The following is a 27,088-nucleotide window of genomic DNA, read 5'->3' on the forward strand; positions in this document are numbered from 1 at the left end:
CAAATCCAAAGGGGGCTCCCAGGCTCCTGTGGAAGTAGTCATGTAGCAGCTGATGTACCGTATAGGAAGGCATGAAAGGCGTGCGTGCTGGGCCCAGCGCGATGACCTAGCAGTTAAAGTCCTCGTCTTGAATGCGCCAGGATCTCAGATGGTCGCCGGATCTAATCCCAGCGGACCCCACTTCCCATCTAGCTCCTTGCTTGTGGCCTGGGAAAGCAGTTGAGGATGGTCCAAAGCCTTGGGACCCTGCACCCGCATGGGAGACCCGGAAGAGCTCCTGGCTTCGGATTGGCCCAGCTCTGGCCATTCTGGCTGCTTGGGGAGTGAATCATCGGAGGGAAGACCTTCTTCTCTGTCTCTCCTCCTCTCAGTATATCTGCCTTTCCAATTAAAATAAATAAATCTTCAAAAACAAAAAAAAGATGTGCATGTTTGGTGTGGCCGAAAGCAGGATGATTGCATTGTTTCGCAATGTCTGGGTTCTGAATCTCAGCTCTGCTTCTGATTCCACCTCCCTGTGAAGGTACAGCTTGGAAGACAGCGGTGCTGGCTCACGGAAGTTGGTCCCTGCAACCCATGAAGGAGACTTGCATTGAGTTTGAGTCTTCTTGTGCCTTTGGCCTGGCCCAGCCTTGGCTCCGGGGACCTTCAGGGAGTCAATCAGCATACAGCACATCATTGCTTCTCTCCAATGACTATTGTTTACAAATGGTATTCTGGCTTTTCTGACAGCGTATTAGACACACATGCTGGCACAAAGGTGACTTTTTTTATTATTTATTATTTTTAATTCATTAATTACATTGTATGATGTGACACAGTTTCATAGGTACTTGGGTTCTCCCCACCCCTCCCCAAACCCTCCCACCATGGTGGATTCCTCCACCTTGTTGCATAACCACAGTTCAAGTTCAGTTGGGATTCCCCATTGCAAGCATACACCAAACATAGAGTCCAGCATCTTATTGTCCAGTCAAGTTCAACGGCTTCTTAGGTATACCCTCTCTGGTCTGAAGACAGAGCCAGCAGAGTATCATCCTGATCAATTAAAAGCTCCAACATACCATCAGCAAAAATTTACATCATTATGGAATTAATTGACATAGTAACGAGTAACCAATATGTTAAGGTAAATGCGAGTTCTTAACCACCTTCTGTGACCACCTCATTGACATTTCAATTTTCGTTTATACACAACATATAACATACATAACATAACATGTTATACATAACATCATATCATCTTAAATTAAGGCAAACTCAAAATCAACATACCGTATGATCCAGCAATAGCACTCCTAGGAATATATCCAGAACACTTGTTTTATGAGAAACGAACATGCACCCCTATGCTCATAGCAGCACAATCAGTAATTGCAAAAACATGGAAGCAGCCAAAATGCCCATCAGCAGAGGATTGGATAAGAAAGCTATGGTTCATCTACTCCATGGAATACTACTCAGCTATTAAAAAAAACAAAATGCAGTTCTTTGCGGCCAAATGGGCCAAACTGGAAACCATAATGCTAAGGGAAATGAGCCAATCCCAAAAGGTTAAAAGTGACTTTTTAAATGCTTTTTTTCATCTACTTGAAAGGTAGAGATAGAGCAAATGAGCCACAGTTTTTCAATTTTCCAAGCTGCTGTTTTACTCACTAAATGCTACCAAAGAGCCATCCAGGTCTTCCATTTGGATGGCAGGAATCCCAGGACTTGAGCCAGGATGTGTTACAAGGAAGCTGGCAGGGAAATGGAGCAGCCAGGACTCATCAGCATATCCTGACCTTGGGAGTGACTGTCCCAAGCCACTGTGTCAACCCCCTCCAACACCCCCCCAAAAACACAACACAACAGGTGATGTCTACCTGCATGTGGTAGAGGCCTCCTAGGAAGGCTTCAGAGTGAATGATGGACGATGACATCTTTCCACTGAGATCTGCCAACACAAACACCCACGTTGGTCATGCTGAAGAAGTAAGACTTGTTCATTCATTTCCCAAAGCCCAGGGGTAAAGATGGTGGGAACAAACTGGATGTCCCCAGTGCTTGTCATTTCTCAGCATCAGAGAGGATCTGAACGTCTACTTCTCCATCCACAGTGAAACAAAACCCAGAGAAACCTATGAAAAGCCCAGATACAGAGGGGTCCCCTACTTGTGTGTGACACACACACACACACACACACCCCTTGCTCTCCATCTAGTCATATGTGATGGGAGGAGTCCCCTCTGAGTCCACGAAGAGGAAGCAGCTGAGTTCAAGATGGCTGGGAGACTGTGACAGCACTGCCAACTGTCCCTGGCGAGGGCTGTGCTCCAGCCACATCTTAAGTTGGGGATGGAAACCGGGAGAGCCAAGCAAGCATCAAGAGATGTCTTCACCTAAAACCCCAGGATGCTTGGCCAGGGGCACTGGGATGGCTCCAGCAAGCGTTGGGCTCCAGTCACCAGTATTTCTAAAATGTACTTATTTTTATTAGAGGGGCAGATCAGATTTATGGAGAGAAGGAAAGACAGAGAGATCTTCCATCCACTGGTTTACTCCCCAACTGGCAACAAAGGCTGGAGCTGAGCTGATCCAAAGCCAGGAGCTTGTTCTGTTTCCCACACAGATGTGGGTTCTGAAGGCTTTGGGCCATCCTCTGCTGCTTTTCCAGGTCCTAAGCAAGGAGCTGCATGGGAAATAGAACAGCCAGGACACGAACCAGAGTCCATATGGGATCCCAGTGTTTACAAGGTGAGGATTTAGCCATTGCGTCATCGCACAGGGCACCACCAGGATCTTTGAAAGGCATTAGCAGTGGCACCTTCAGCACATAACAGTTTATTAAGTTCAAGCACAAAGACCTTTTGGGTTCAGTTTGTTTTAGATATGATATTTTCAGTAGGGTTAAGGTAAAAATCTAACAAAACATACAACCCAGTAAAACACATATTCAGAAACATCACCTGGTTCTCACTTTACATCCCATTCATGTCATGACCATGTTCTAAGCACCTTCTATGAGAGGTGGCAGGTGCTGGGGACTTAGTGCAGAGTGAAATCCAAATCCTGCTCCCAGGCTGCACCTGTTCCAGTGGGAAGACACCACACACACACGCACACACACACACACACACTCTCTCACTCTCTCCCTCAGAGGTCAGTGGTTCCAGTGTTAGAATTGGAGGGTGTGGGTTTTATATAACATCTAAATTCTTTTTTGTTTTTATTTGAAAGATGTAGTCCTTATTAACTGGAAAGTCAGAGATACAGAAACAAAAGGACAAGACAGAGAAGAGAGAGGTTTGTTCCCACTGCTGGTTCACTCCCTGGAAGGCACCAACAGCCAGCACTGGGTCAGGCCAAATCCAGGAGCCAGGAACTTCATTCCAGTTTTCCATGTGGGTGCAGCAGCCCAAACACTTGGGCAATCTGCTGCTGCTTCTCTCAGGCCACTTTCAGGAAGCCAGCCTGGAAGTGGAGCAGACGGGACTCAAGTCGGCACCAAAATGGGATGCTGGTGCCACAGGAACAGCTTTACTTGCTGTGCCACAGTTTCATTTCCTAAGCAGTATTTTGAAAATTTTCATTAGAATCCACATGAATACCCAAGGAATACTCAGGGCTTAGGCTCAGATCATGGGCTGCCCTGTGTAGGTTATCGAATGTATGCCTCTATTTATAGGCCCACATTCACACACAGTGACACACAGTAGTTACACATCATGTTACAAGTATTGCACATTAATGTAACATTTCTGTCTTGAATTATACAAGTCTTTCACAGATAGCCTTAGGAGACAGCCAGCATCTCCAAGGGCCACAGTACTCTCATTACTGACAGTTTATTGGATGCCTCCCTGTGCCTGGTATTTCTAAGTAAACACAACTGTTCACAGAAAACACCCATCTCCCCTCCCTACCCTGTCCCCTCCAACCAAGCCCCTGTCTCTAGGCAGGAGACAGGGAGCGCCTCCTGTGGGCTGGGATGGAGTTGCCTAGGCACGCCTTGGAGATGGGGCCAAAACAAAAGCTCTGATGCTGCTTGGGAGCTAGTTCCTGGTAGAACCCAGATGGTCGTGGTGTTCTGGCACATTTTAGGGCCTAGCAGCTTCCTCAGAGTCTGTTCTCCATCTTACACCCTGTAAAGGCATGCCTGCTTCCTGGAATCCCCATCTGATAGGGTTTTTCCCCTGTGGGAATGCGGGGCCGGAAATGCTGGCTGCGATCACTGAATCGGTGCAGTGATGTTGGCAGGGGTCAGGATGTGGCCCTGTCTCCCCTGCCTGAACGGTCAGGGCAGCCTGGAGGATGGGCCAATCTATGGAGAGGAGAGCTGGGGGCCAGCGCGGGTCCTGGAGGAGGCTGTGGCTTCAAGGCCAGGAACGTGCATATCCATGTATAACCCAGTTCAAGGAAGCCACAGGTGTCTCTGGAAGGCATCCTGTAGTTTTGAAGCTGAAGTTTTTCTTCTTGGATACACCTGCCTCACCCTGTCCCAAGCCCCCATATGTGAAGCACGCTGAGGGGCTGGCCGTGGCACTAATGGTGGCACAGATGAGGCTCTGGGCTAAACACAGGGGCTGATCCCCGAAGCTGCCGACACACACCCTTCTTTGTCTTCTCCAACATCACCCGCTGCTTTCCTCTGCAGGTCCTCTGCCTCTGAGGCTTTGCCACTACTGCCATTTTGGTGCCAGGACTCCTTGTGCACCCTGTGATGGACCTGTAGCCAACAACTCTAACAGCCACTGCTCTAGTTAGTCCTTTCTCCAGGAAATCAATGGTTATAAACTCCACTCCCAAGTTGCTGTGCAGTGAAATCAGGCATCAGGAAGTTTAAATGCATAGCTTGAAATGACCTGGTTTTATCTCATATAAGGAGAAGTATTTACGGACAGGAGTCAATGTTATCAGGATACCGGGGTGGCATTTCCTCAGATTTAAGGATTGCCCTTCTGCCAAACATTTTGCTATTTTTCATGGTGAGTGACATTGCGAAGCACAGAGTGATAATGGTGTCTGAAACACCTGCATAGATCTCGAATGGGCCTATCTTGGTGGTAAACCATCAGGATGCGCTGTCTGCAGAAACGGAGAACCAAGTAGCACGCTGGGAATGGGAATGGACAGAGACGTCCAGATGGACCGGTGGCATCAGGCCAGGGACGCAAATGCCCGCAGCTGGTGGGGCGGGACCCGGGATATGTGTGGCTCTCTTCTGCAGCTGAAGTCTTCAAAGTCACGGCCAGCACAGCTTTTCCAGTTTTCACACGTGGACAGGAATGTAGAAAGCCTTCCCCGGGTTCCTGCTGTTCCCTCCTTAGGAGGCAGAGTGCTTGCACGTGCTTGGAGGACTTTGGAGATGTGTTTCCCCTTCCCCAGGAACCGAGTTCCCTTCCGTGTAGTTCCGGAGGGGAGTGAGGAGCTCAGACTAGCCGGGGAACACTCCGCACCCAGAGTTGCAGATGGCGCTTCTCTGCTCAGCCACTTTCCAGGTGTAGAGAGTCCACGCTTGTTTTACTTCTGCTTTCATCTTCGTTAGAATAGTTGCCCGAATCTTGACTCGTCTGGGAACTGTACTTCTTGAGATCTTCGTCGGTGCTGTTGATGTCTTCCTCTCTAGGGATCACAGTTGCGCCTTCAATTACGAAACACTGTTCAGTTTTCTCCTCAGAAAGTGGAAGCAGGAGATTCTCTAAACGTTGCTCAGAGAGACACTAATTTACAAACAAAGGGAAGAACAGAAACGGATGGTTTAAAATGATGGAAATACTCTGAGGGCTCTGATGGCTTTCATTTCTTATGCCTGCTTCCTGGCATGTGATTAAAACGTCAAGCGAGGCCCCACCAGATGCATCACAACATTGACACTTGTCACCAGCGACGGCATTGTATCTTAACCAGGGAAGGATGAATACTAGTTGTGGAAATTTCAGTTAGCAACAGAAAAAAAGGATTAAGTGTCCTCAGAAGAACTGTGTATCGAGAAGCACCACACATGAGAAAGGACCTTTTCCTGGTCCAATTAGGAATAATCAGTGACTGTCATGACCAGGTCTTAAGCCTATTTTAATAGTGGCTTTGGGAACTAGTACCGTGTAGTATTCTGTTGTGGTGCTGGCATCCCATGTGCCAGCTGCTCTGCTTCTGGTCCAGCTCTCTCTAGTGGCCTGGGACGGCAGCTGACGATGACTCAGGTCCCTGGGACCCTGCATCCACTGGGAAGACCCTGAGGGAGCTCCTGGCTTTGGATCAGCCCAGTTCTGGCTGTTGTGAACACTTGGGGCGTGTAGTAGTAGATGGGAGCTCTTTATTTCTCATGTAACTCTATCTTTTCAATAAGAATAAGATAAATCTTTAAAAAAAAGAAAGTCTTAAAAACTAACGGTTCTGAGCATAAGGCAGGTAGAGCAGTACAGGAGTGTAGAACAGCTCCTGTTCCCTGGGCAGCTGGAGCGCTGGCCGCCTGGTGTGTCTCCTGCGCTCCTTCCCCCACAGGAGGCTGCCTCGGCGGGTCTGTTCCCAGCCCTGCGGGGCCTGCTGGCACGCCGGGAAGGGCTCTGTGCACAGCTGCGCAGCCACAGTGTGCACGAGGCTGTAGCCCTCTCACCCTCACCAACGCCCAAGCTGGGACCCTCTGAATGAGGCAAGCTGGAAACCCGCGCCAGGTCACCTGGCACCCCGATTGCACTGTGTGCCAAAGAGAAACTGATGGAAAATGATGTGTCTAACTCAACTTCTGTGACCTCCTCCTCTGCAAAATGCACTTTCTACACTGACAGTACCTTTTTTGTTTTTTTTTTTGCTATGTGGTGAAGAAAACAGATACTTGAAATGGTAAAACATACGCCACAGTAACCAAACTGCCAGGAAAATATGAAACTAAGGGCAAACTTTATATTCCGTGCTTTGTTATCATAGTCAATAATGCAAATACGAGATTCACAGTAGCAGTAATATCAATAAATGAAACTGTATGTACCCACGGTAATGTATGGACTCTAAGAAGAACACACAAATCAGTTTGATCTTTTTCCTTGATTCTAAGATAACTTAAATAGTCTGTTGAAGTCAAACAAATGTGCTTGTTCGTTTCCCAGCTTGACAAAGCAAAGGCACCCACCTCAGCTATGCTGGAAGGCGGCTTTGGGGACGGGAAGAACACAGAGCTGAGGTACCTCAGGAGGCCCCTGACGATGTACGTGAGAACCAGGAGAAGAGGGAGGACGGTGCAGACTGCTGCGATCAGCCAGGTTCTGGACATATCTCCTAAAATACACAAACGGCACTCAGCATCAGTGCTGCTGGGGACACGCTCGTGCTGCCAGCTGAAGCTCGAGACCCGTCACAGAGAGGACACACTGAAACCTGCACACTCACATCCTTAATTGCCTGTCTGTGGCACTGAGGACATGGCAACTGCAGGCAGCTTCCTCCACATGTCAAGGCTTGCCTGCGAGCTGAAGAGCAGAGGACTGCACAGCTGACAGGCCAGAACAGTAAAGCACTTCTGCAACACACACACGCACACACTGAACTCCCCTTCCTGGCTCGAGCCTGTGCTAGCCAACACTGGAAACTGTACACACGGAGACTATACCGCTCCTCCATGCAAAACAAATTCACACTTGGGCAGGTGTTTGTCCTCCTCGTTCAGGCACCTGCACTCCATACTGGAGGACCGGGCTGTGCTGCTCAGTTCCAGCCTCTTGACAGTGCAGGTCCTGAGCTGCAGTGATGATGACTTCAATAACCAGGGCCCTGCCCACCCCTCTGGGAAACCTAGACTGAGAGCCTAGCTTCTGGCTCCAGTCCTGGCTGTTGCAGGCACCTGGGGACTAAACCAATAGATGGGCGTTCTCTCTTTCTTACTCTCTCATCTTTGCAGGAACTAAATATTAAAAAATAAATTGACGGCAGGGGTGGAGGGTTGGGATTGGCGGCATATCAGGCTAAGACTCTGCCTGTAGCCATGGCGTCCCAAATGGGGACTGATCTGTGGTCCAGCTGCTCCACTTCTAATCCAGCTCCTTGCTAATGGTCTGGGAAAGCAGCAGAATCTGGCACAAGTTCTTGGGTCCCCGCACCCATGCAGAAGACCTGGAAGAAGCTCCTGGTTCTGGACTGGCCCAGCTCTGGCAGCTGTGGCCACTGGGGGAGTGAACCAGCAGATGCAAGATCTCTCTTTGTCTCTCCTTCTCTGTAATTCTGCCTTCCCAATAAAAATTCACAACTGAACTAATTGATTTACACATAATAATTGAGGACTGTGTAAAAACGTTTTGCTGAACTGACAGTTTTATTAAATGTCAAGGAGCAGTAATCAAAGAATTATGTAGATATTGGATGAACTTAAAGCATCCAGAAAATACTGCACATTAAAATAGTTTCTAAAAGGGGAAAGAACTGGCTTGAAAGTCAGTTTGTCACTCACACAGTTCATGACATGAGTCTATGTATTACAGAAGGGACTGTTTTACAATTTTCAATGCACTGCCTAATGTTGAGTATCTATATAGAGATAAAAGATTCTGACCTGGTTTTATTTTCTCACAAATAACATCAGTAAAATCACTGCTTTGATTGGGCTCTTCACCCATGAGTGCTCTGGCTTTGAAACAATATAGGGTCAGTGGTTTCAAATCAGGAAAAGTAAAATCATTTCTTTCTTGTCGAATCTTTCTCTGTAAAAAAACAAATCATGGATAATGTTTAGTCACTTCATGCAATTAGAGAAGGATATTGATAAATATTTTCTGAATTCTTTCATGTTCACTCTAGTATTAGCCTCTCCCAAATATCTGGTCTTTGTTTAGAAAACAAAGTAGATTCACACAGCTCATTGTAAGTAAATCATATAAAGTTAAAATTGGTGTTTGTTGTGACAAAGTGTATGCTAGAACAGGACAATGTTATCTTTAGAGTACAAGTTGAAGTGGTATGGCTATTATTTATAGGGGTTTAGGATTGCAACTGTCTGTAAGCAAACACTTTGGAACAAAATGTTGCCAGAGATCCTGTGGGGGGGTCTGGTGCTGCGAGCACCCTTGTCTGTGAATTCACTTGTTCATCCCTTTTGTCTTTACTACACTACTGAAGAGACATTTTTGCCCCAGTCACTCTCCTACTGTGTACTGGGATGCTAAGGAGAGGGACTTGGTTGGGCAAAGCTGAACTTTGTTGGCACATGACGGTGAGGAATTTTTCTGCCTTGGAAGAGTCAGGTTCTGTGCCCTTGGAGGTGCTGCCAGGGACACATTACAGTGCCTGGAGATGGTGGTTTTGGCTGCAACAACTGGGAGGGAGTGCAGAGGCCAGCAGTGTGGCCTAGTGTCCTACAGTCCAGCAATGCACAGGACGGCCGTACCACACGAGTGGTCTGTCTCAAAACTCAACAGGGTTGAGAAATCCTGGGAATTAAGTCAAAAAAAGCAAATCTCTGAATCCTAGTCCCTGGGACTGATTCTGTAGTGTTGGGCTCAGGTGGGTCCTTGAGGCAGATTGACCCACAACTCCACCAAGTAAGACAGGAGTCAGTGGGGGAGTATGGGAGTAGCTAACATTCCTCCTAAACACCAGGGCTCATCAAAAAGCATTCAAGTTGAGAGGTTTCTCCCAAATGTTAAATTCAAGCTTTGTCCCTGCAAGTCAGTCACAACCCACATTACAACATTATAGAGTCATTTTACCTCAGTACTGGAAGTGTTTTCCCAGTAAATGATTTCATAGATGAGTGAGCCATGCAGGTCTGTAGGTTCCTGTGAGGTTCCAACATAGGCGTGCAGTGCGTCACCCGTGGTTTTCACATTGAGAACTGGAGGAGGGATGGTGGCTGGGGACAAATTCACAGAGACGTGACATAGCATTAGATGCTTTGAAGAACTTGCACTGAATTGGAGAATCATCGTGTCAAGTCACAGCTATCGTTCTTACTTTGTTTTTGACTCATAAACTCCTTCTCTTTCGACCAAAGGGATGTGTTATTTCCATCCATCGCATGTACACGGAGTGAATAAATAATTCCTTGTGGAAGAACTTCCCGAGGAAAGACACACTGGGTTCCTCTGACATTTTCACAGCCAGGAATTTGTTGCCATTCCCCTTCTTGGTCCTCAGGAGACCATTTTAAATAGGCACTTTTAAGACAAAAAAGAAAAGTTTCAAAAGTTGAAACAGATGAATGAAATAATGTTTACTGAGTTCTTACAGTCTACCAGGCGCTGGTAGGAGCTAAGGCCACAGAGACGCTGTCCTATGGGGAAACTCCCAGTACTGTGCAAGAGACCTACACAATCACAAAGCCAAAGGGAGAGTGCTGCATGCAGGAGGAGGCATGGAAGCAAAACAATGGTGAGAGTGCCACAACCACTGTTCCGTGACAGCCATGAAACAATCACACTCCTAACCACAGCCACTACTAGAAAGCAAAACTATAAACACACTCACACCACAAAACGGATTGAAGACAAAGGTACCGAACACTCAAGCCTCTTTCTGTCCTGATTATCTTCCTGTGTTCTTGAACATACTCAGGTCAATCTGCTCTACAGGGTGGAAGACTACACACAATAGGTTGTCAGTGTGTGTGGCTTCCCCATCCCGCTCCAGGGACACGCTGCTGGCACCTTGAAGGTGGCAGGGAGGGAGTATTTGCATTGTAAAAGTTACTCGACACTAGAAAGGGGGCTTTGCCTGTGAGGAAGTTGATGATCACGCACCTGGTACACCACCAGGCTAAGAGTGGTGAGAGACACATGCACCACACTGACACAGGAGCAAGTCTGAAGCTGAGTGTGTGCCCAAGAGTAGGAAGTGCTCAGAACTAAACTCCAGACCACTGCCTTGTTTGAGTGCCACCAGCGTTCACCACTCCACATATGATGCCTCCATGTGCCCCTTGCTCAAGCACACAGCTCAGGGTACCGATTTCTCCAGTGCAGAATTCCCACTGGTTCTCAGAGGCCTACAGGACAGGCTGAGCTGCTCTCATTCTATCGGTCAACTTGCTTTTTACTACCAGTTTTTTTCTTTTTAAAAAAGATTTATTTATCTCATATGAAAGACAGAGTTACAGACACAGAATGCTCTTCCATCTGCTGGTTCACTCCCTAAATAGTCACAACGGTCAGAGCTGAGCTGATCTGAAGTTGGGAGCCAGGAGCTTCTTCTAGGTTTCCCATGTGGGTGCAGGGTCCCAAAGACTTGAGCCATCTTCTGTTGGTTTTCCTAGGCCACTGGCAGGGAGCTGGACCAGAAGCGGAGATGCCAGCACTGCAGGTGGAAGATTGACTTGCTTGTCACCATGCTGGCCCCTGGTCACCTTTCTTCTCACCACTCTTCCATATCCAAATACTCTGCTACTCCAGGACATCCTGCCCACCGTTGTATGCAAGATTCTATGATGGCCTCAAGATTCCTGTTCCCTGCGATGTGCAGGAGTGTAAATAAGATGGGTGCCCTACTCCCAGGATTAGGTCACAGTCCATGGCCAAGGAGAAAAGGCTGGGCAGAGGTAATGAGAGGCCTAACCTGACAGTGTCTGAGTTCATCTCCCAGTGGTGAGCCTGCCCTACTGGGATAAGCTTTCAGGGAGGAGTCTGGAGGTGATTCTGTCCCCTGCATGGTCCTCACGGAGCAGGCCACCAGAAGCTCCACAGCTGCCAACAACCTGAGAGCTTGGGAGAGGCCACCAAGTCTTGCATGAGACAAGAGTCCCAGCTAATGACTCCAGTGTTAGCAGAGGATTCAGCTAGCCAGTCTTGGACTCCGGACTCATAGCAACGTAGAGTTCTGAGGGTTGGTTTGTTCGTTTTACCTTTTAAAAGATTCATTTAGGGTCTAGCATGATGGCCCAGTGGTTAAATCCTATCTTTGCATGTGCTGGCATCCCATATGGTGGCCAGTTTGTGTCCCAGATGCTTCACGTCCCATCCAGCTTGCCGCCATTGGCCTGGGATAGTAGTGGAGGATGGCCCAAGTGATTGGGACCCTGCACCCACGTGGGAGGCCTGGAAGAAGCTCCTGGTTCCTGGCTTCAGATGGGCTCAGCTCCCGCCATTGCGGCCACTGGGGTTTGAATCAGTGGATGGAAGATCTTGCTGTCTGCCTTTTAAAGATTTATTTAGAAGACTTAGCGAGAGAGAGAGGGAAGAGAGAGAGACAGAATATCTTCCAAGTGCTTGCTGGTTCACTCCCCAAATGGCTACAAAAGCCAGGGTTGAGTCAACTTGAAGCCAGGAGCCCAGAATGCTATCTAAGTCTTCCACATGACTAGAAGGGGCCCAGGCACTTGGGCCATCTTCCACTGCTTTCCCAGGTGGATTAGCAGGGAGTTGGACGAGAAGCGGAGCAGCTGGGGCTTGAACTAATGCTCCTAGGGATGCCAGTGTCACCCCTGTGGCATAGTCATTGCACCACAATGCTGATCCCTAAACACATTTTTTAAAGATGCAAGGTCTGTGGAATTTGCTACAGAGAAACAGAAAACCTTTTATATTCGAAAACATTCATTTTACCATAAATGAAGAGACTGAGGCCCAACACGGGATTAGCTCATTGCATCCAGCTGGTTTCTAGCAGAGCTGGTGCTAGAAGGAAAATTCCCAAGTTGCTGTCTATCATGCCACCTCTCAGTCAGTCATTCTTGTGCAAGGGGGTGCAGGGAGCTGCAGCAGAGTGAAAGCAGGACCAAGACAAACAGGGCAAAGGCAGATGTACGCGTGTGAACTTACTGGAGCCACTGAGCTTGGAAGGTCACGTTTGTAAGTGCGTAATCCCACTTAAGAACATAGTTCTGATTTTCAACAGCAACTTCTACATTTTCCGGTGGAGGCAGTTTATATTCCACTAGAAGTCAAAGAACATGTTCAAAAAGCATACACCGTTACCCTAGTGAGACAACATATGGTGATATTCCTCACAGGCACACATTCAAAAGGCAGGCATGCATTGTTATCGTGACTGTGTAATCATGAAGAGAGTTAAGGCTCGCACAGTGTACACAGTGGAGCTGGCCACGCATCTATCTAGAAAGATATCCACAACAAACTGGGTTAAATAGACAAGTCTTAAGACAAACATACCTAGCAGGACCCCCTTTGTAAATAACAAACCACATGCTTACATGTGTACATGTTTATATAAACCCTGAAGAAAAGCATGAAAGGCTATACACAAACTGCTAGGAATGCTTACTTCTGCTAATCAGAAATGGAGCAAGACAGCAGAAAGAAACTGTATTTTAAGTCCTTTGTATTATTTGATTTTAAAAATAAAAGCACATTATACTTGGAGCAGAAAAAAGCCAACTGCCACTCTGGACCTAAATTATTGGAATGATGGCACCAATATAGAGATGCTGGCATATTTTAACATTTCACTTGTAGAGGGCTGCTTTCTGGAAGGAATTATCTGCCCCTTTCTATGGATTCTGTACCAATAAAACCAATTTCTGCCATTAGGAAACATCTGGAAATCTAAACAAAATTCATTTTCATTGCTATTTACTTGAGACAAAAATCTCCTAACACATTGGGTTATGTGCAAGCTAAACAATGGTTTTGTTTGAATGTCTACTAACCCGTCATAAGAATCTCAGCAGTTATGGGGGAAATGGTGACACTGCCATCCGGCCCGTCCCTGAGCTATGGACGTGAAGAGAGGCCTCCTCCTCACCTTTGGTCGTCGCACAGTCCACGGGGCTGTAGATGTCCAACTTTCTCTGCTTACGGTGCTCTGCCCTCACTTTTAGACAGTAAGTAGTCGCTGGTGAGAGTTTATAAATTGTATCTCTTGGATAAACCTTTAGAGTTCTTTCCTAGTATTGAAAAAGAGAAATGCCATGTCAGAATTAAGTGACCTCATTTTCTTCTCACATCAACGAGGGTGAAGTTAATGCTTACTTCTGTGCTTGAAGAGTTTTTCCAGATAACCACGTGGTATGTAAACCATGGGCTCTCCGTAAGCCACATATTTGCCATGGGAGGAGTGATGCTTATTATTATTGCCTTATCTTCAGCTTCTAAGTGTACTTTCAGAGGACCAATCTGAGCTGTAAAAATGGAAACAATTCCTGTGTCACTCTGTTAACACAGTTGCAAGACTCTCACTCAACAAACAAATCCAAGCACTTCATCTGTCCCTGGCCTAGTCAAACAGAAGGATATGCTGGGGAGACTTACTTTCTGGGGGTCTGTGGCAAAAAAAACCCTCACACAAATACATGCAGTCATGTTTACTACATGGGAAACCACATTGAAAGACAGGGCAAAGAAGAGCCAGGGGTGCGTGATGGATAATGCTGCTGCCTGCATGTTCACATCCTACATGGGCATGGGTTCGAGTCCTGGCTGCTCCACTTCTGATCCTGCTCCCTGCTTAGGCCTGGGAAGAGAGGTAGAAGATGGCCCAAGAGTCTGGGCCTCTACTACCCATGTGGGACCCGGGAAGAAGCTTCTGGCTGGAGGCCCAGTGCGGCAGCAGTCATGCAGAGAGTGAGCCAATAGATGGAAGAGCTGCTCTGTGTCTCTCTACAACTCTACCTTTCAAATATAGAGTTGGCGCTGGACTACAGTGCAGTGAATTAAGCCATTGCTTGCAGTCCCCCTTTTTAACGGGTCAAAGAATAAAATCTGTATTTCATTTGGGTTAACTACAACTTGTTTTCTTTTTTTAAACTCACGTGAAAGCAATAGATAGTGAGTAAGTGAACTGTGGATGGGAAGGTTAAAGAGTGGGAGAAAGAGAGGGAAAGAAAAGGAGGTAACAGAAGAAAAGGGAGAAGAGAATAAGGAGGGGGAACAGACAGAGAGCTTCGTCTGTGAGTTCACGCTGCAAAGCCAGGGCTGGGCAAGGCTAAAGCCAGGAGCCAAGAACTGGGACTCCCATGTGGGTGGTAGGAGTCCACACACTCGGGCCATTTTCTCCTGTCTCACCAAGCACATTAGAATGCAGCAGTATCTGAAACACAGCAGTCGGGACTCAAACTAGGATTCAGACATGATGCTGGGCTCTGCAAGCAGTGGCTTAATTCACTGCACTGTGATGCCAGCCCCCTCTCTACACTTGAAAATTACTGAGGTTCCCAGAAGCTTTTGTTCATGAAAGTGTGTGTCTTTAGGGATTTAACATGTGAAACATAACACCTTGTGACATTTGTAGTGGTTATGAATTCATTCAAAATAACAGTGATAAACCCATTACATCACAGCAAATATTTATTATAGAAAATGTAGTTTCCTTTTTTTCAGTTTCAAAGGGAGAAATGTTCTTTGGGAACAGTGAAAGTGAAGAGAAGGAAGGACGGAGACAGCACCTCTGGAGGGGATAGGGAGATGCGGTGTCCCCTGAGGGCAGAGGGACACTGGGGAGGGGCTTCAGGAAGGGTCTTAGGTTCTTAAGGGCTCCCTGACTCCTCTTTGTCTGGGTGGAAACCTGCAGAAGGCCTTCCCCATCAGTGCTCTCTAACCAGTCAGAACATGGCTGGGCATTTCCTGTGCTACCCACCTGCACGCATCAGAAAAAGTAGTTTCTACATGAACAGAAACTATGGAGAGTCTAGATTCAAAAAGAAGACTGTTGGACTTCACAACCACCTGTGTACTCTGTACCCCATCGCACATTAAACAGTCTCCTTAGGAAAAATGACCTTATGGATGCAAGACGGAATCAAACAAAAAGAAGTGATCATGAAAGAAGTTTTGTTTTTACAAATACCCTGAAGGGTCTTGAGGACTGACCCTGCTTTGAGAACCATCACTACTCAGAAAGCATTGAAATGGTGCCATATCCTGAGGTGGCTGCAAGTTTAAGGGACTTTTTGTTCCTAAACCATGCACGTGAATATACTTAGAGAGTGAAGTGGTCTGGCAGTGTTTACTACAGATTCCATACACTTCAGCCAGTGATTGTGTCTTACCTTTGTGAAATGGTATAAAGGAGTCCACACTATGCCAGGCAGAAGTGCTGTTGCCTCTCTCTGCTCTTATACGGAATTTAATTTCATCAAAAACATTCACGTTGGGCAAGGAAAAGGTGCATGAGGTACCCATAATATATTGACACCCGGGCAATTCTGTCCAGTCATTCATCTCAGACCTTTAAAGCAAAACAAGCAAATGAACAAAGGAGCAAGTGTTTCAGAGCAACAGTGTCAAATACACGTCTCATTTACTGCTATGAAGCTTGTTTACATGGTTATCTCTTTACTTGAGTTAATGTTCTGTTGACATTTTAGTACATACCCTTTCACACAATTTCAGGGTTACTTGTAAAATGGAATGATTAAGACACACAGGCTTCTTTTCCCTCTGAGTATTTACTTATTTCTTTGAAAGGCAGAGTTACAGAAAGAGAGAGAGAGAGAGAAGGAGAGAGAGAGAGAGAGAGAGAAACAGATCTTGTGCCTGCAGGTTCACTCCCCAAATGTTTGCAAGTCCGTGCTGGGCCAGGCTGAAGCCAGGAGCCAGGAACCCCTTTAGGGTCTCCCATGTTGGGAGTAGGGGTTCAAACACCTGGGCTGTCTTCTGCTGCCCTCCCAGGACAGTAGCAGGGAGCGAGATTGGAAGTGGGAGAGTTGGGCCAGGAACCAGAGCTCATACGAGATGCCAGCACTTGCAGGCAGTGGCTTAACCCACTAGAAAACAATGCCAGCCCTACATAGTTTTTAATACAGCTCTGCCTAACAGTTTGTTCCAAGAGGATCTGAAGGAAGCAGATGGCCCATAAGGCCAAGGTAGATTTCATGCTGGTTTGGGTTACATCTTTGTGTGACTTTTGGCAAATTACTTTGTGATCCTGGGTCTTGTCTTCCTTACTGCCATCCCCACAGTGGGGTCTGACGATTGCCTTCGGAGTGCCTCCTGGGCACTCAGACCTGTCCTCAGCCACCCTCCTATTGAGGGTGGTTTCAGGGTTTCCTCGGCTTCTCCCAAACCAACCAGCTACCTCTTGGACTCTGGGATTCTTTTTCTTACACCGCCAGAATTTCAAAAAACCAGAACCAACTTAGAATCATAACAGACCCATCCCTCAATGTGCCATGGCCAATCAGAAAACATGAAATGAGTCCTCTTCTTCAAATAGATGAAGAAATCAAGGTTGGCATGGAGGGTTTAAACCAGGCTGCATCAAGGGGAAGGAGAGGCTGAAGTAAGGGCCAGAAAACACACCTGGCAGCTTCCAGCATTTTCCCCATGTGAAGCCTACTGACTGTAAACCAGCAGAAACACCATCTGCTAAGAAGGTTTTTTGTTGTTGTTTGCTTTTATATTTACTTCTATCACTAACTGCATTGAAAACAGAAAGTCTGTAGGCAACAACTGAAAGATATTAGAAACCAGAGAAGACATTTAGTGACTTTTGCATGGATCCAAGTACAAGTCTATCCTATAAAGGAAACATTAAAATATTACTAAACATGTACCGAAAATAGGGAACACTTCATTTCTGGCCAGTTTCTCTAAGCCCTTCACTTGTCTGAGGTCTCAGCTTCTAGCTGGTATTAAAAATACCTGAATTTAAACAAATGTTCCAGAAACACTGTCCCACACCAGCTGTTCTTCAACATCCAGAAACTCTTACAGTAACAGAAAGCCTTATCAAAGATTTAAACCTATTGCTTCAACCCACTTGTACTGTCATTTGTCTGTCCTACTGCAGGTGAAGCAGGCGCTTACTCCTTCAAAACGGTTAATGCTGGGGCTGGCGCCGGTGCAGTGGATGCCCTGTGCCACTGGCATCCCAGATGGGCGCCAATTCATGTCCTGGCTGCCCCACTTCCAATCCAGCTCCCTGCTAATGGCCTGGGAAAGCAGTGGAGGTTGATGCCAGTTCTTGGGCCCCTGCCACCCACTCTCTTATGGAGAACTAGATGAAGGTCCCACTCTGGCTTTGATATGGCCCAGCCCTGGCCATTGCAGCCATCTGAGGGGTGAACGAGCAGATTAAAGATCTCTCCCACTGTCTTTCTCCCTCTCTCTCTAATTCTCACTTTCCAATAAATAATTATTTTTTTATTTTTTAAATTTATTTTTAAATTTTTTATTTATATTGTTGACAATCTTTACATAGTTAGTTACAGTAAAAAGGTTCAGGGGCTATAGGGAAGTGGGTAAGACCATTGTGTCCATATTGTTTCCCTCTTGTATCTGAGGTAAAGGGGGATAGTGAGGAAGAAGCCCCACCCAGTCTCCCACCCACCCCAAGTCCCGGATGTGGGGCATGCTCTGAGATCCTTGCTCAAGTGGTCTTAATAGTTCACCAGTTATGAATCGCTGCCATTTTCGCCAGTCCCTGCTCGGTGAGGTCGTTGAAGAATCCACTGATTGTCAGAGTCTTCATTTGCCCAGTATTTCACTGCCAACATATAGCTGAGGTGGTTGATTGACTTGTTCTTTCTTCTGTCTTTTCTTGGTTAGGGTTCTGAGTCCAGCATTTCGATTGGAGAGATACCAACAGAAACTCTGAGGCATTCCCAGACCAGATTCCTGTATGTTCTAGCAAGCACAGGGCCCGGCACAGTCCTTCTCCATGATCAGCTGGTGGTTGCAATTGCTGGGTTGGTTCTGGTCTCAGTCCCGACTTGCACTGGAAACAATGGGTGCTGCAGTCCAGCCTGGTTCTGCCTAGCACGTACTTGGCTCTCACATCAACTTGTTCATTCAAGAAAACTACTGCAGTGATATCTATGTTTCTATGTTCTAAAAAGAAAGAACCCTAAACTTCACCTCAGTAGACTGGAAGATGATATAATTTCAAAGATAATGTACTATTCATTTTGTAAACCATTAATTCCAAGGTGGGTGTTTGGCTTAGCAGTTAAGTCTTTGGTTTCACGATGTAAACTCCAGTTACCTTTCTCTTTCCTGTTCAATGAAATATTCTAGCACTCCAAGGAGTGCTCAGCACAAAATTGACTCATCAGAGGTTGAATGGAAGATTGAAAGCTACATGAAGCACACAGTGATGACAGTTCTTATATACGCATCACGAACACCGATGTTCCTTAGGCTTGGCAGTTGTACCTATTTCTTCATCTATGTATCACTACCAGCGATGTATGCCCTAAGCTCTCACGGATACTGTATTTAAAGACATTTGTCTGCTGCTGTCTTTTTTCTGAAGATTTATTTAATTATATTGTAAAGTCAGATAAATAGAAAGAAGCAGAGACAGAGAGGAAGATCTTCTGTCTGTTGGTTCACACCCCAAGTGGCCACAATGGCTGGAGTTGAGCCGATCTGGAGCCAGGAGCCCAGAGCCTCTTCTGCATCTTCCAAGTGGGTGCAGAGTCCAAGGCTTTGGACTGTCCTTGACTGCTTTCCCAGGCCACAGGCACAGAGTTGAATGGGAAGCGGGGCTGCCAGGATTCGTATCGGCACTCATATGGGATCCCAGTGCATGCAATGTGAACTTTAGCTGTAGGCTACTGTGCCCAGCCCCGTGCTGCTGTTTTGAATTACACTTCAATGAACCCCTCACTCTCCTTAGGAGCTTATATGCAATCACCAATACTCCCTCACTCTCCTCAGGACCTCACATACAATCACCCACACTCTGAACAGCTTCTGAGATGCTTTACTGTTTGGGTGCCCCATTCCACAGTGCCTAGAGAAGTCTTGGTTTACACACATTCCAGCTCATTTAATATTATGGGCCTCTTCTCACTCTCAGACGTATCCTGGTTTGGATGCTAAACTCTAGATGGCCTTCCGGGTTATCACCTCTACTTAACAAGTAAGGGGCTGAGACACGGAGTCACTACCACTGGATGGATTTTAACACAGGCACCCTGCCTCACTGCACTTAATGCTACACTGCCTTCTCGGCTTGTGGTCTGGCCGATTTATGTTAGGTAACTGCTTGCAAGGCTAACAGAACAGAACAGAGTAAGAACAATAATGCTACTGACTAATAACACAGGAGGAACAAGAGTACCAGAGCACGTGCTCTCTGTGTTTAGGATAATGATAACTATCAGGGCTCATGAAGTAATCCCCATTTACCCATACCAGTTGTTTAAGGAGAGTAATTCCAGACCTGGCATGGTGGCCTAGCGCTGCGTGGGGAGCTGCAGATGGCCCAGAGAAGAGTCTGGGGACATACTGGAATAGGGGTTACCAAGGGCTTGTTGGACAGATGTGGAATGACAGCTGGGAGCTTCCATGGACCAGGCCACTATACCTGCAGGTGACTGAAGGAGCTGAGATGAGGTGGTTCAGAAAGTAGAATCCAGGTGGCATGTCTGGGTAAGGTCAAGGAACCCGCCCATGTGTGTGATCTGGGTTGGGATAGGTTACAGTGCTCACTGGTGCATGTGGAAGTCGTGCTGGGGCTGAGGGGCAGGCTGGGCAGAGCTGGTCTGCAGTAGTCACTGGCAAGTGTTGGGGCAGGAGGTAGGCCATGTCAGGATGGGCCACAGTACCCACCAGCATGTGGGAGAACTGGGGCTGAGGGGCAGGTCTGGCAAGAGATATGTGGGCTCGTCTGATGGATGCAGCAATGACAGGTGTTCAGTGAGAGCTGGGGTTGGTGGCAGGCTGAGCCAGGCTGCAGCCAGGCTGCTGCATGCAAGAACTAGGTCAAGGAGCAGGCTAGGCTGGGGGAGGCCACAGTACCCACACATACACATGCAAAGGCTGGGATTGGGGGCTGGAGGCTGGGCTAGGCTGCTACACCTGCTGGCATGCGCAGAAACTGGGAATGAGAGTGGGTCTAGTGAGGACAATTGGGGGTCACTCCAACTAGGCTGCAGCACCTGCTGGCTCGTGTGAAAGATGAGGACTGACCAGGTAACTGCAACCACCGGCATGTGCACTGGCTGGTGGAGGAGACAGACTGAACCTGACTCTGAGCTAGCTGGGGCACACAAGAGCCAAGTCTGAGGACTTCCCAGGCAAGATGTCTTGCAGCACTCCCCAGCCAGACACTGCACTCAAATCACAGGCTCAGCAAATCACAAGGATATGTGGTCCAACCTTGCTGTGCATGTTTCAGGACCAGGCCTCCTCAGTTGCTGGTGCCTGTGCATTAGAGAGCATACCCAGATGCACGTGAAAGACAAGCCAGCCAGCTCAACTAAGCCAACAGAAGACATCATGCACCTCCTCAAAAGATGGAAAGCAGAACATGTTAAACAACTCTCCTGGCCAAGCTTTGCAGCAAGCATCTAGGTCTGTGGATGCACTGAGGTAGAGCTGGTCAGCCGACACACCCCCACACACCTTGGAAGGATTTTCTCAACCCTGGGGCAACAAAGTAGACAACATCTCAGAACCATGACCATTGAAATATGGTCCTTGGAATATTCATGTCCACACGGGGATCTCTAAGGTAACATTAAAAAACTGTCTCCATCCCCAGACACTGACTCAGCATGACAGCAAGGAATGAATCTCCCCCAACCCTCCCCCTGTGGATACCAAAGGCAGACACACACACACACACACACACACACACACACACACAGGAAATGAAACTTTTATCTGCACACCTTGACCCTGCCCACCCTAATCAGAAGCCCACAAAGCTATGCCTCCCTCTCTGTAATCAATATTAAAAATAAAACAAAAATCATTCCAAACAAACAAACAAGGAAACAAACAAGAAGAAATCCTGAGCATAGGTGGCCCACAGCTATTCCAAGACCTCAGCTAGCCTTTGTTCATATTCTCCCACATCTTGCAGATATGTTCCACTTCAGACTGCAGTATATACCAACAGTGAATGAGGCTCAACATCCAGAGAGGAAGGGGAAAGGCTGTGGATTAGAAAGCAGTCTACTAGGCCTGATGAGAGAGCCTTGTGGTTAATCCTCGCCTTGCGTGCACCAGGATCACATATGGGTGCCCCTTTGTGTCCCGACTGCTCCACTTCCCATCCAGGTCCTTGCTTGTGGTCTGGGAAGGCAGTAGAAGACGGACCAAAGGTTTGGGACCCTGCACCTGTGTGGGAGACCCAGAAGAAGCTTCTGGTGCAGGGCTTTGATCTAACTCAGCTAAGTCACTGTGGTCACCTGAAGAATGAACCAGTGGATGGAAGATCTCTATAGCTCTCTCTGTCTTTCTAACTCTGCCTTCCAACTACATACATACATACATAGATAAATGTCACAAAAAAAGAGATGAATTTGACTGGGTCTGTTTGTAAAAATGATGTTATAAACACAACATAAAGTAAACATAACATTTCTTAGAAATAGCAAAACCAAATATTTCCCAAATCTACAAAGCACTATGATGACAGTATCCTAAGGGTTATTCAGATCATTCTGGCACATGAATGAGCAGTTACCTACGTTTGATAATCTGCTGAAAAAGTCACGTTTGGGATGGCCTCGTTGCTCCTGTTCCACTTCAGGGTAAAGTTGTCATCTATGATGTAAACTTGTACATGGTGGGGAGATTCCAGCTGATGTTCATCTACAGGGATGGAAAGATGAAAATCATTATATATACACTGTAGAACTATTTTTAAGAATGTTACTCTTGGGCCCAGTGCAATGGCTCAGTTGGCTAGTGCCCTTACAAGCACTGGGATCCCATATGGGTGTCATTTGGTGTCCCAGCTGTTCCACTTCCAGCCTGCTCTGCTCCCTGCTTATGGCCTGGGAAAGCAGTTGAGGATGGCTCAAAGCCTTGGGACCCTGCACCTACATGGGAGACCCGGAAGAAGCTCCTGGCTTTGGATCAGCTCAGCTCTGGTGTTGTAGTCATTTGGGAAGTGAACCAGCAGATGGAAGATCTTTCTCTGCCTTTCCTTCCCTCTGGAATCTGCCTTTCCAATTAAATTTAAAAATTTATTTAAAAGAATGTTACGCTTAATAGATACACTTACTTACATCAAAGTATATTTTCAAAGACTAACAAATGCTGTCTCTACAGGGAGCCAAACTGCACCTCAGCATTGACAGAACTGATCAAAAGTTATGTTTTGCTTCTACAAAGAAAGTTGTCTTGGGGCCAGTCAACGGGCTAATCCTCCACCTGCAAGTGCCAGCATCCCATATGGATACCAATTCTTGTCCTGGCTGTTGCACTTCTGATCTAGCTCCCTGCTTGTGACCTGGAAAGGCAATGGAGGATGGTTCAAATCCTTGGGATCCTGCACCCACATGGGAGAACTAGAAGGATCTCTTGGCTCCTAGTTTTGGATTGGCATTAACTCCAGCTGTTGTATCCATTTGGGGAGTGTACCAGTAGATGAAAGTTCTTCTTTCTCTTTCTGTAAAATTTGCCTTTGAGAAAAAATAAATAAATATTTTTTTTAAATTAAATAAAACTATCTTTTAACCAAAGGGGAAGAAAAAAAACCTGTCTTTATAAAAAACTTGAATTTTCCTTTGATCTCTGGCATGTTACTGACACATAGTTCAACTGTGCAACAGTCTAAGTTTGGCTTCATAATCAATTTTGAGTGATGTTTCTTATACTCTGATAGATAACCAAAGAGATGTGGTTTCCAACTGGACAGCTGCTTAGTTAACAGGAGCAGGAACGACTGTGTCAGCCACGTCCTTCAGGAACACCGAAAAGGACTTGGTGGAGTTGAATTATTTATCTGTAAGGATTTCCATCTATGAATCTGCCTTCTCTGTCACTGCTGCTAACATGAACACTTCTGCCAGCCTGACTACTTCTTGTATTAGCTTTGCTTCCTCTTACTTGTAATATACTTTTCTTCTTCGACCGCTCAAATCCTCCAAAACCCAGCTCAAGCTTGACTCCTTAGAGAAAACAATTTCTCCAAATACTGGCCTCATGTTGACCCCACTGTTTGCTTACACGTTGCGAAGTTTAATCGGTGTCACTGAATTTCACTCTGTAGGTTTACTTACAGTCACCATATGATTAGACTAATATTCAATGTTGAGTGGCTTCATACAGTATTTCTCTTCTTGTGACTGATTTTACTTTTTGTGCCTCCGGGGTCCACCCTGTTGTAATACTAGAACTGCCTTCCTTGTGGAGGCTGGGCATGATTCCACTGAATTCATCTGTCCCATTTTCACCAGTTCGTGAACATCGGCAGCTCCTCACCAGGGACTTCCTCCTGTCATTTGCTTCTGGGTTTTATCTGTTGTGGAAAATGCTGTTGTGAATATGGGTGCACAGATGGCCCTTTGAGACTCTGTTTTCAGCTCTTTGGACACACGCCCGAGAGTGAAGGATTGCTGGATCACATGGCGATTCCACAGTGAATTTCCCGAGGGATGGCTGTCGTGTTTTCCACAGCAGTGGCATCATTTTCCATTCCCACCAACAGTGCACAAGGGTTCCTGCTTTCTCATATCTGGACCAATAGGCATTTATATATACATACACACACACACACACTCACACATGTCACCCAATGGGTGAATGCAAATATTTCATTGCAGTGTTGATTTATAGTTCTGTAATCATTAGTGATGTTGTGTCTAGGATTTAAAAAAAAAACAAATCTGGTGCTTCATTGAGGAGTCTTTGTATGGGACACATGGGATTTTTTTTTCCGTTTGTTTCAAAATCTACAGTTTGATTACAGTGTGTCTTATTGTATATCTTTGAGTGTATTTTACTTGTAGTTCTTGTGCTTCTTGGATGTTTATATTCACAATTTTCATCACACCTGGGTAGTTTTCAGCCGTTCTTTCTTTAAGGACCATCTTGTCTCTTTTCTCTGTCTCCTGGAACACTCCCCTTGTGAGTGCTGGCCTGTACAACGGTACCCTTTCTGCTCCCCTAGATTCTGCTCACTTTTCTTCAATCTCTTTTCTTTATTTCTCAGGCTTCCTAACTTTCAGTGACCCATATTCAAGTTCACTCAGACTTTTTTCTGCCTCCTCAAATCTACCTTTGAAACCATCTAGTGAATTTTTCATTTCAGTTGTGACTGATTTCTTTCTTTTGATTATTTCTATTTAGCTTAGGAATACATACACTGTTTTCCTGAATTTCTTAACATTCTTTAATGGTTTGGGCATTTTGTTTGTTTGTGTGAAAGGCTGAATGATCTTCTATCTACTGATTCACTCCACAAAGGTCCACAATAGTTGGGGTTGGCAAGGCTGGGGCAGGAGATATACCTGGATCTCTCATGTGGGCAGCATGAACTCTAGTACGTGAGCCATCAGCTTGCTATCTCCAAGTACATCAGCTGGAAGCCAGAAGTGAGGCACAGCAGCCAGGACAGGAACCAGGCACTACTGCATCAGATGTGGTGCAAGTCCCAAGCGGCAGCTTAACTTCCTGCCATTGTTTGGGCAACTTTAAGAAAACTGTTCTAAAGTCTTTCCCTAACAGGTGAGCCACTAAGGTCCTTTTCAGGGTGAATTTATAATTTTCTCTCACTGTTTTGTTCTTTTTCCCCTTTAAATGGGTGCTCCTTCCTATTTTCTGTGTGTGTCTTATGATCTAATAATGTAATCCAGAGATCAGATTCTCCCTCTTCCCCAGAGGTTGCTGGGTTTTCTTTTGTGTTAATATGATTAATTTTAAAGACTACTGTAAATGTCAGTGCCAAATAACTGGTTTGAAGTGTAAACTCTGCAGTCTCTTCTGAGTCCCGCCCTGAGTATGCCCCATCACTTTCTAATTTTCTCTGCATAAGCAGTTGTTCTTCAAATCTGAAGTGTCTGCCTAAAAAACTGAAAGAAGAAAAATGAAGAGAAAGGAGAGAAGGGGGAGAAAGGCTGTCAGACCTTCAGATCTCCTAGAAGTCACCTAGTGGGGGGGAAGAGCTCCCAGCAAAAGGGGGTGGGAGGGGCAAGTGACAACAGCCAGAAGCAGCAATCATTACTCCCAGACACTTAGATAATGGGCGTGTCGCTGCCTACCTGGCTCCTGTGAGCTGAGATAGATCCCTCCAGGAACCATTGCAGGACTGCCTACCCAGAGCCAGAAAGCAGGAGACAGGAAGCCACCACTGTGCTAAGGGCTGAAGTTGACCACAAATAAGTACAGTTTACTGACAAAGCCCTTCCTTGGGGTTAGAAACCTTCAATAAAGTTCTCAAACAGTTACATTGGGCAGACCCTTCTGCCAAGGCAGCTAGGGTCTAGGTGGGAGACACTCCACATGTTCCTTATCCTGCCAGATTCCTGGGATCTACAAAAATGATGTATTTTTAAAAGTGCTGCTTCTTGGTGTTGAGCACAAACTTCCACCCATTTTTCAAGTTGCTGAAGGGTAGTGGCTATTGAACCTTGGATTTCATTGCAATTCTTAAGAGTACTATTCATTCGAATGCTGGAAACTTCACAAAGGCCCTGTCATTCATTTTGACAAGCTCAAACTTTGAAGGAGAATTTCACACACCAAAGGCTTCAAAGACATGACCAAAGAGCACTGGGACATTAAACACATCCTCCCCCCTCCCTGAAAGGAGGGAAGTAGGGTATCAAGTATGACGCATCACACAGGTGCAAGGGTTGCCTCGCAGACACCCGTGTGGAAGTTACTGGCAGCTCAGTGACCTGCAGTCCTGGTGGGCTGGGACTGGACACGAACTTCCCCAGGGGCCCCTCCCCGTGCCCAGGTCTGAATGCAGGGAGAGTTGGCGGTTCCCCTCCTGCCTCAGGGTTACAGGGTGAAGAGTGGCAACCAAAGAGAGCAGGCGGCTCCCTCTGGGTTTATCCTCTCAATTAGTAAGTATTCAGGGCGGACAAACCCTTGCAGCACCCACCCCTTTCCTCCCCCAAGGCACTGGGCAACTGTCCACTACCCCGAAGGAACGCCTTGTTTTCATCAAAACGGGCCAGTGGAGCTGAAAGATGACTTGAAGCTCTCGCAAGGGGCTCCAGGCCCAGGACGACGCCCCAGGACGCCGTGGGTACCAACTGAACCCCTCTTTGTCCGCTCGGATGTGGAAGCCCCACAGGGTTGCCAGGCGTGCACTGCGGCCCACGCGAGCAGAAAGGCCGCCCAGGGAACACGTCTGTCCCCACCGCCACCGCCATCGGCCGAGGCCTCTGCCGCTCCCGTCCCAAGCCCAAACCTCCCGGCTCGTGCCCACCTGCGGCTGCGGGCGACACCCACGGTGTCCCGACGACCAGCACCAGCGTCGTGGCGCCGAGGAGGGGGAGCATCGTCCGCCAGCCGCCACCGGCACCGCCAGTCACATCCTC

General features: G+C 46.8%; 1 protein-coding gene across 2 annotated transcripts; it reads right to left on the bottom strand.

Annotated features, from left to right (window-relative positions):
* Positions 1-5,069: 5,069 nt before the first annotated feature.
* On the bottom strand, positions 5,070-27,088 carry IFNAR1 (interferon alpha and beta receptor subunit 1). Of its 2 annotated transcripts, XM_058661685.1 has the most exons (11): positions 26,977-27,088; positions 22,280-22,403; positions 15,902-16,080; positions 13,887-14,035; positions 13,660-13,801; positions 12,717-12,831; positions 9,919-10,121; positions 9,675-9,817; positions 8,522-8,669; positions 7,109-7,254; positions 5,070-5,702 (listed from the first exon to the last, which is right to left on the bottom strand). In XM_058661685.1, exons 1-11 carry the CDS (start codon positions 27,047-27,049, stop codon positions 5,466-5,468), a joined length of 1,659 nt encoding a protein of 552 aa, XP_058517668.1. In that variant the 5' UTR covers positions 27,050-27,088; the 3' UTR covers positions 5,070-5,465. The 2 variants fall into 2 exon arrangements, with proteins under 2 accessions (XP_058517668.1, XP_058517669.1); XM_058661686.1 differs by lacking the exons at positions 9,919-10,121; positions 12,717-12,831.

Source organism: Ochotona princeps, chromosome 3 (assembly GCF_030435755.1).
Source record: "Ochotona princeps isolate mOchPri1 chromosome 3, mOchPri1.hap1, whole genome shotgun sequence".
NCBI classification, from domain to species: domain Eukaryota; kingdom Metazoa; phylum Chordata; class Mammalia; order Lagomorpha; family Ochotonidae; genus Ochotona; species Ochotona princeps.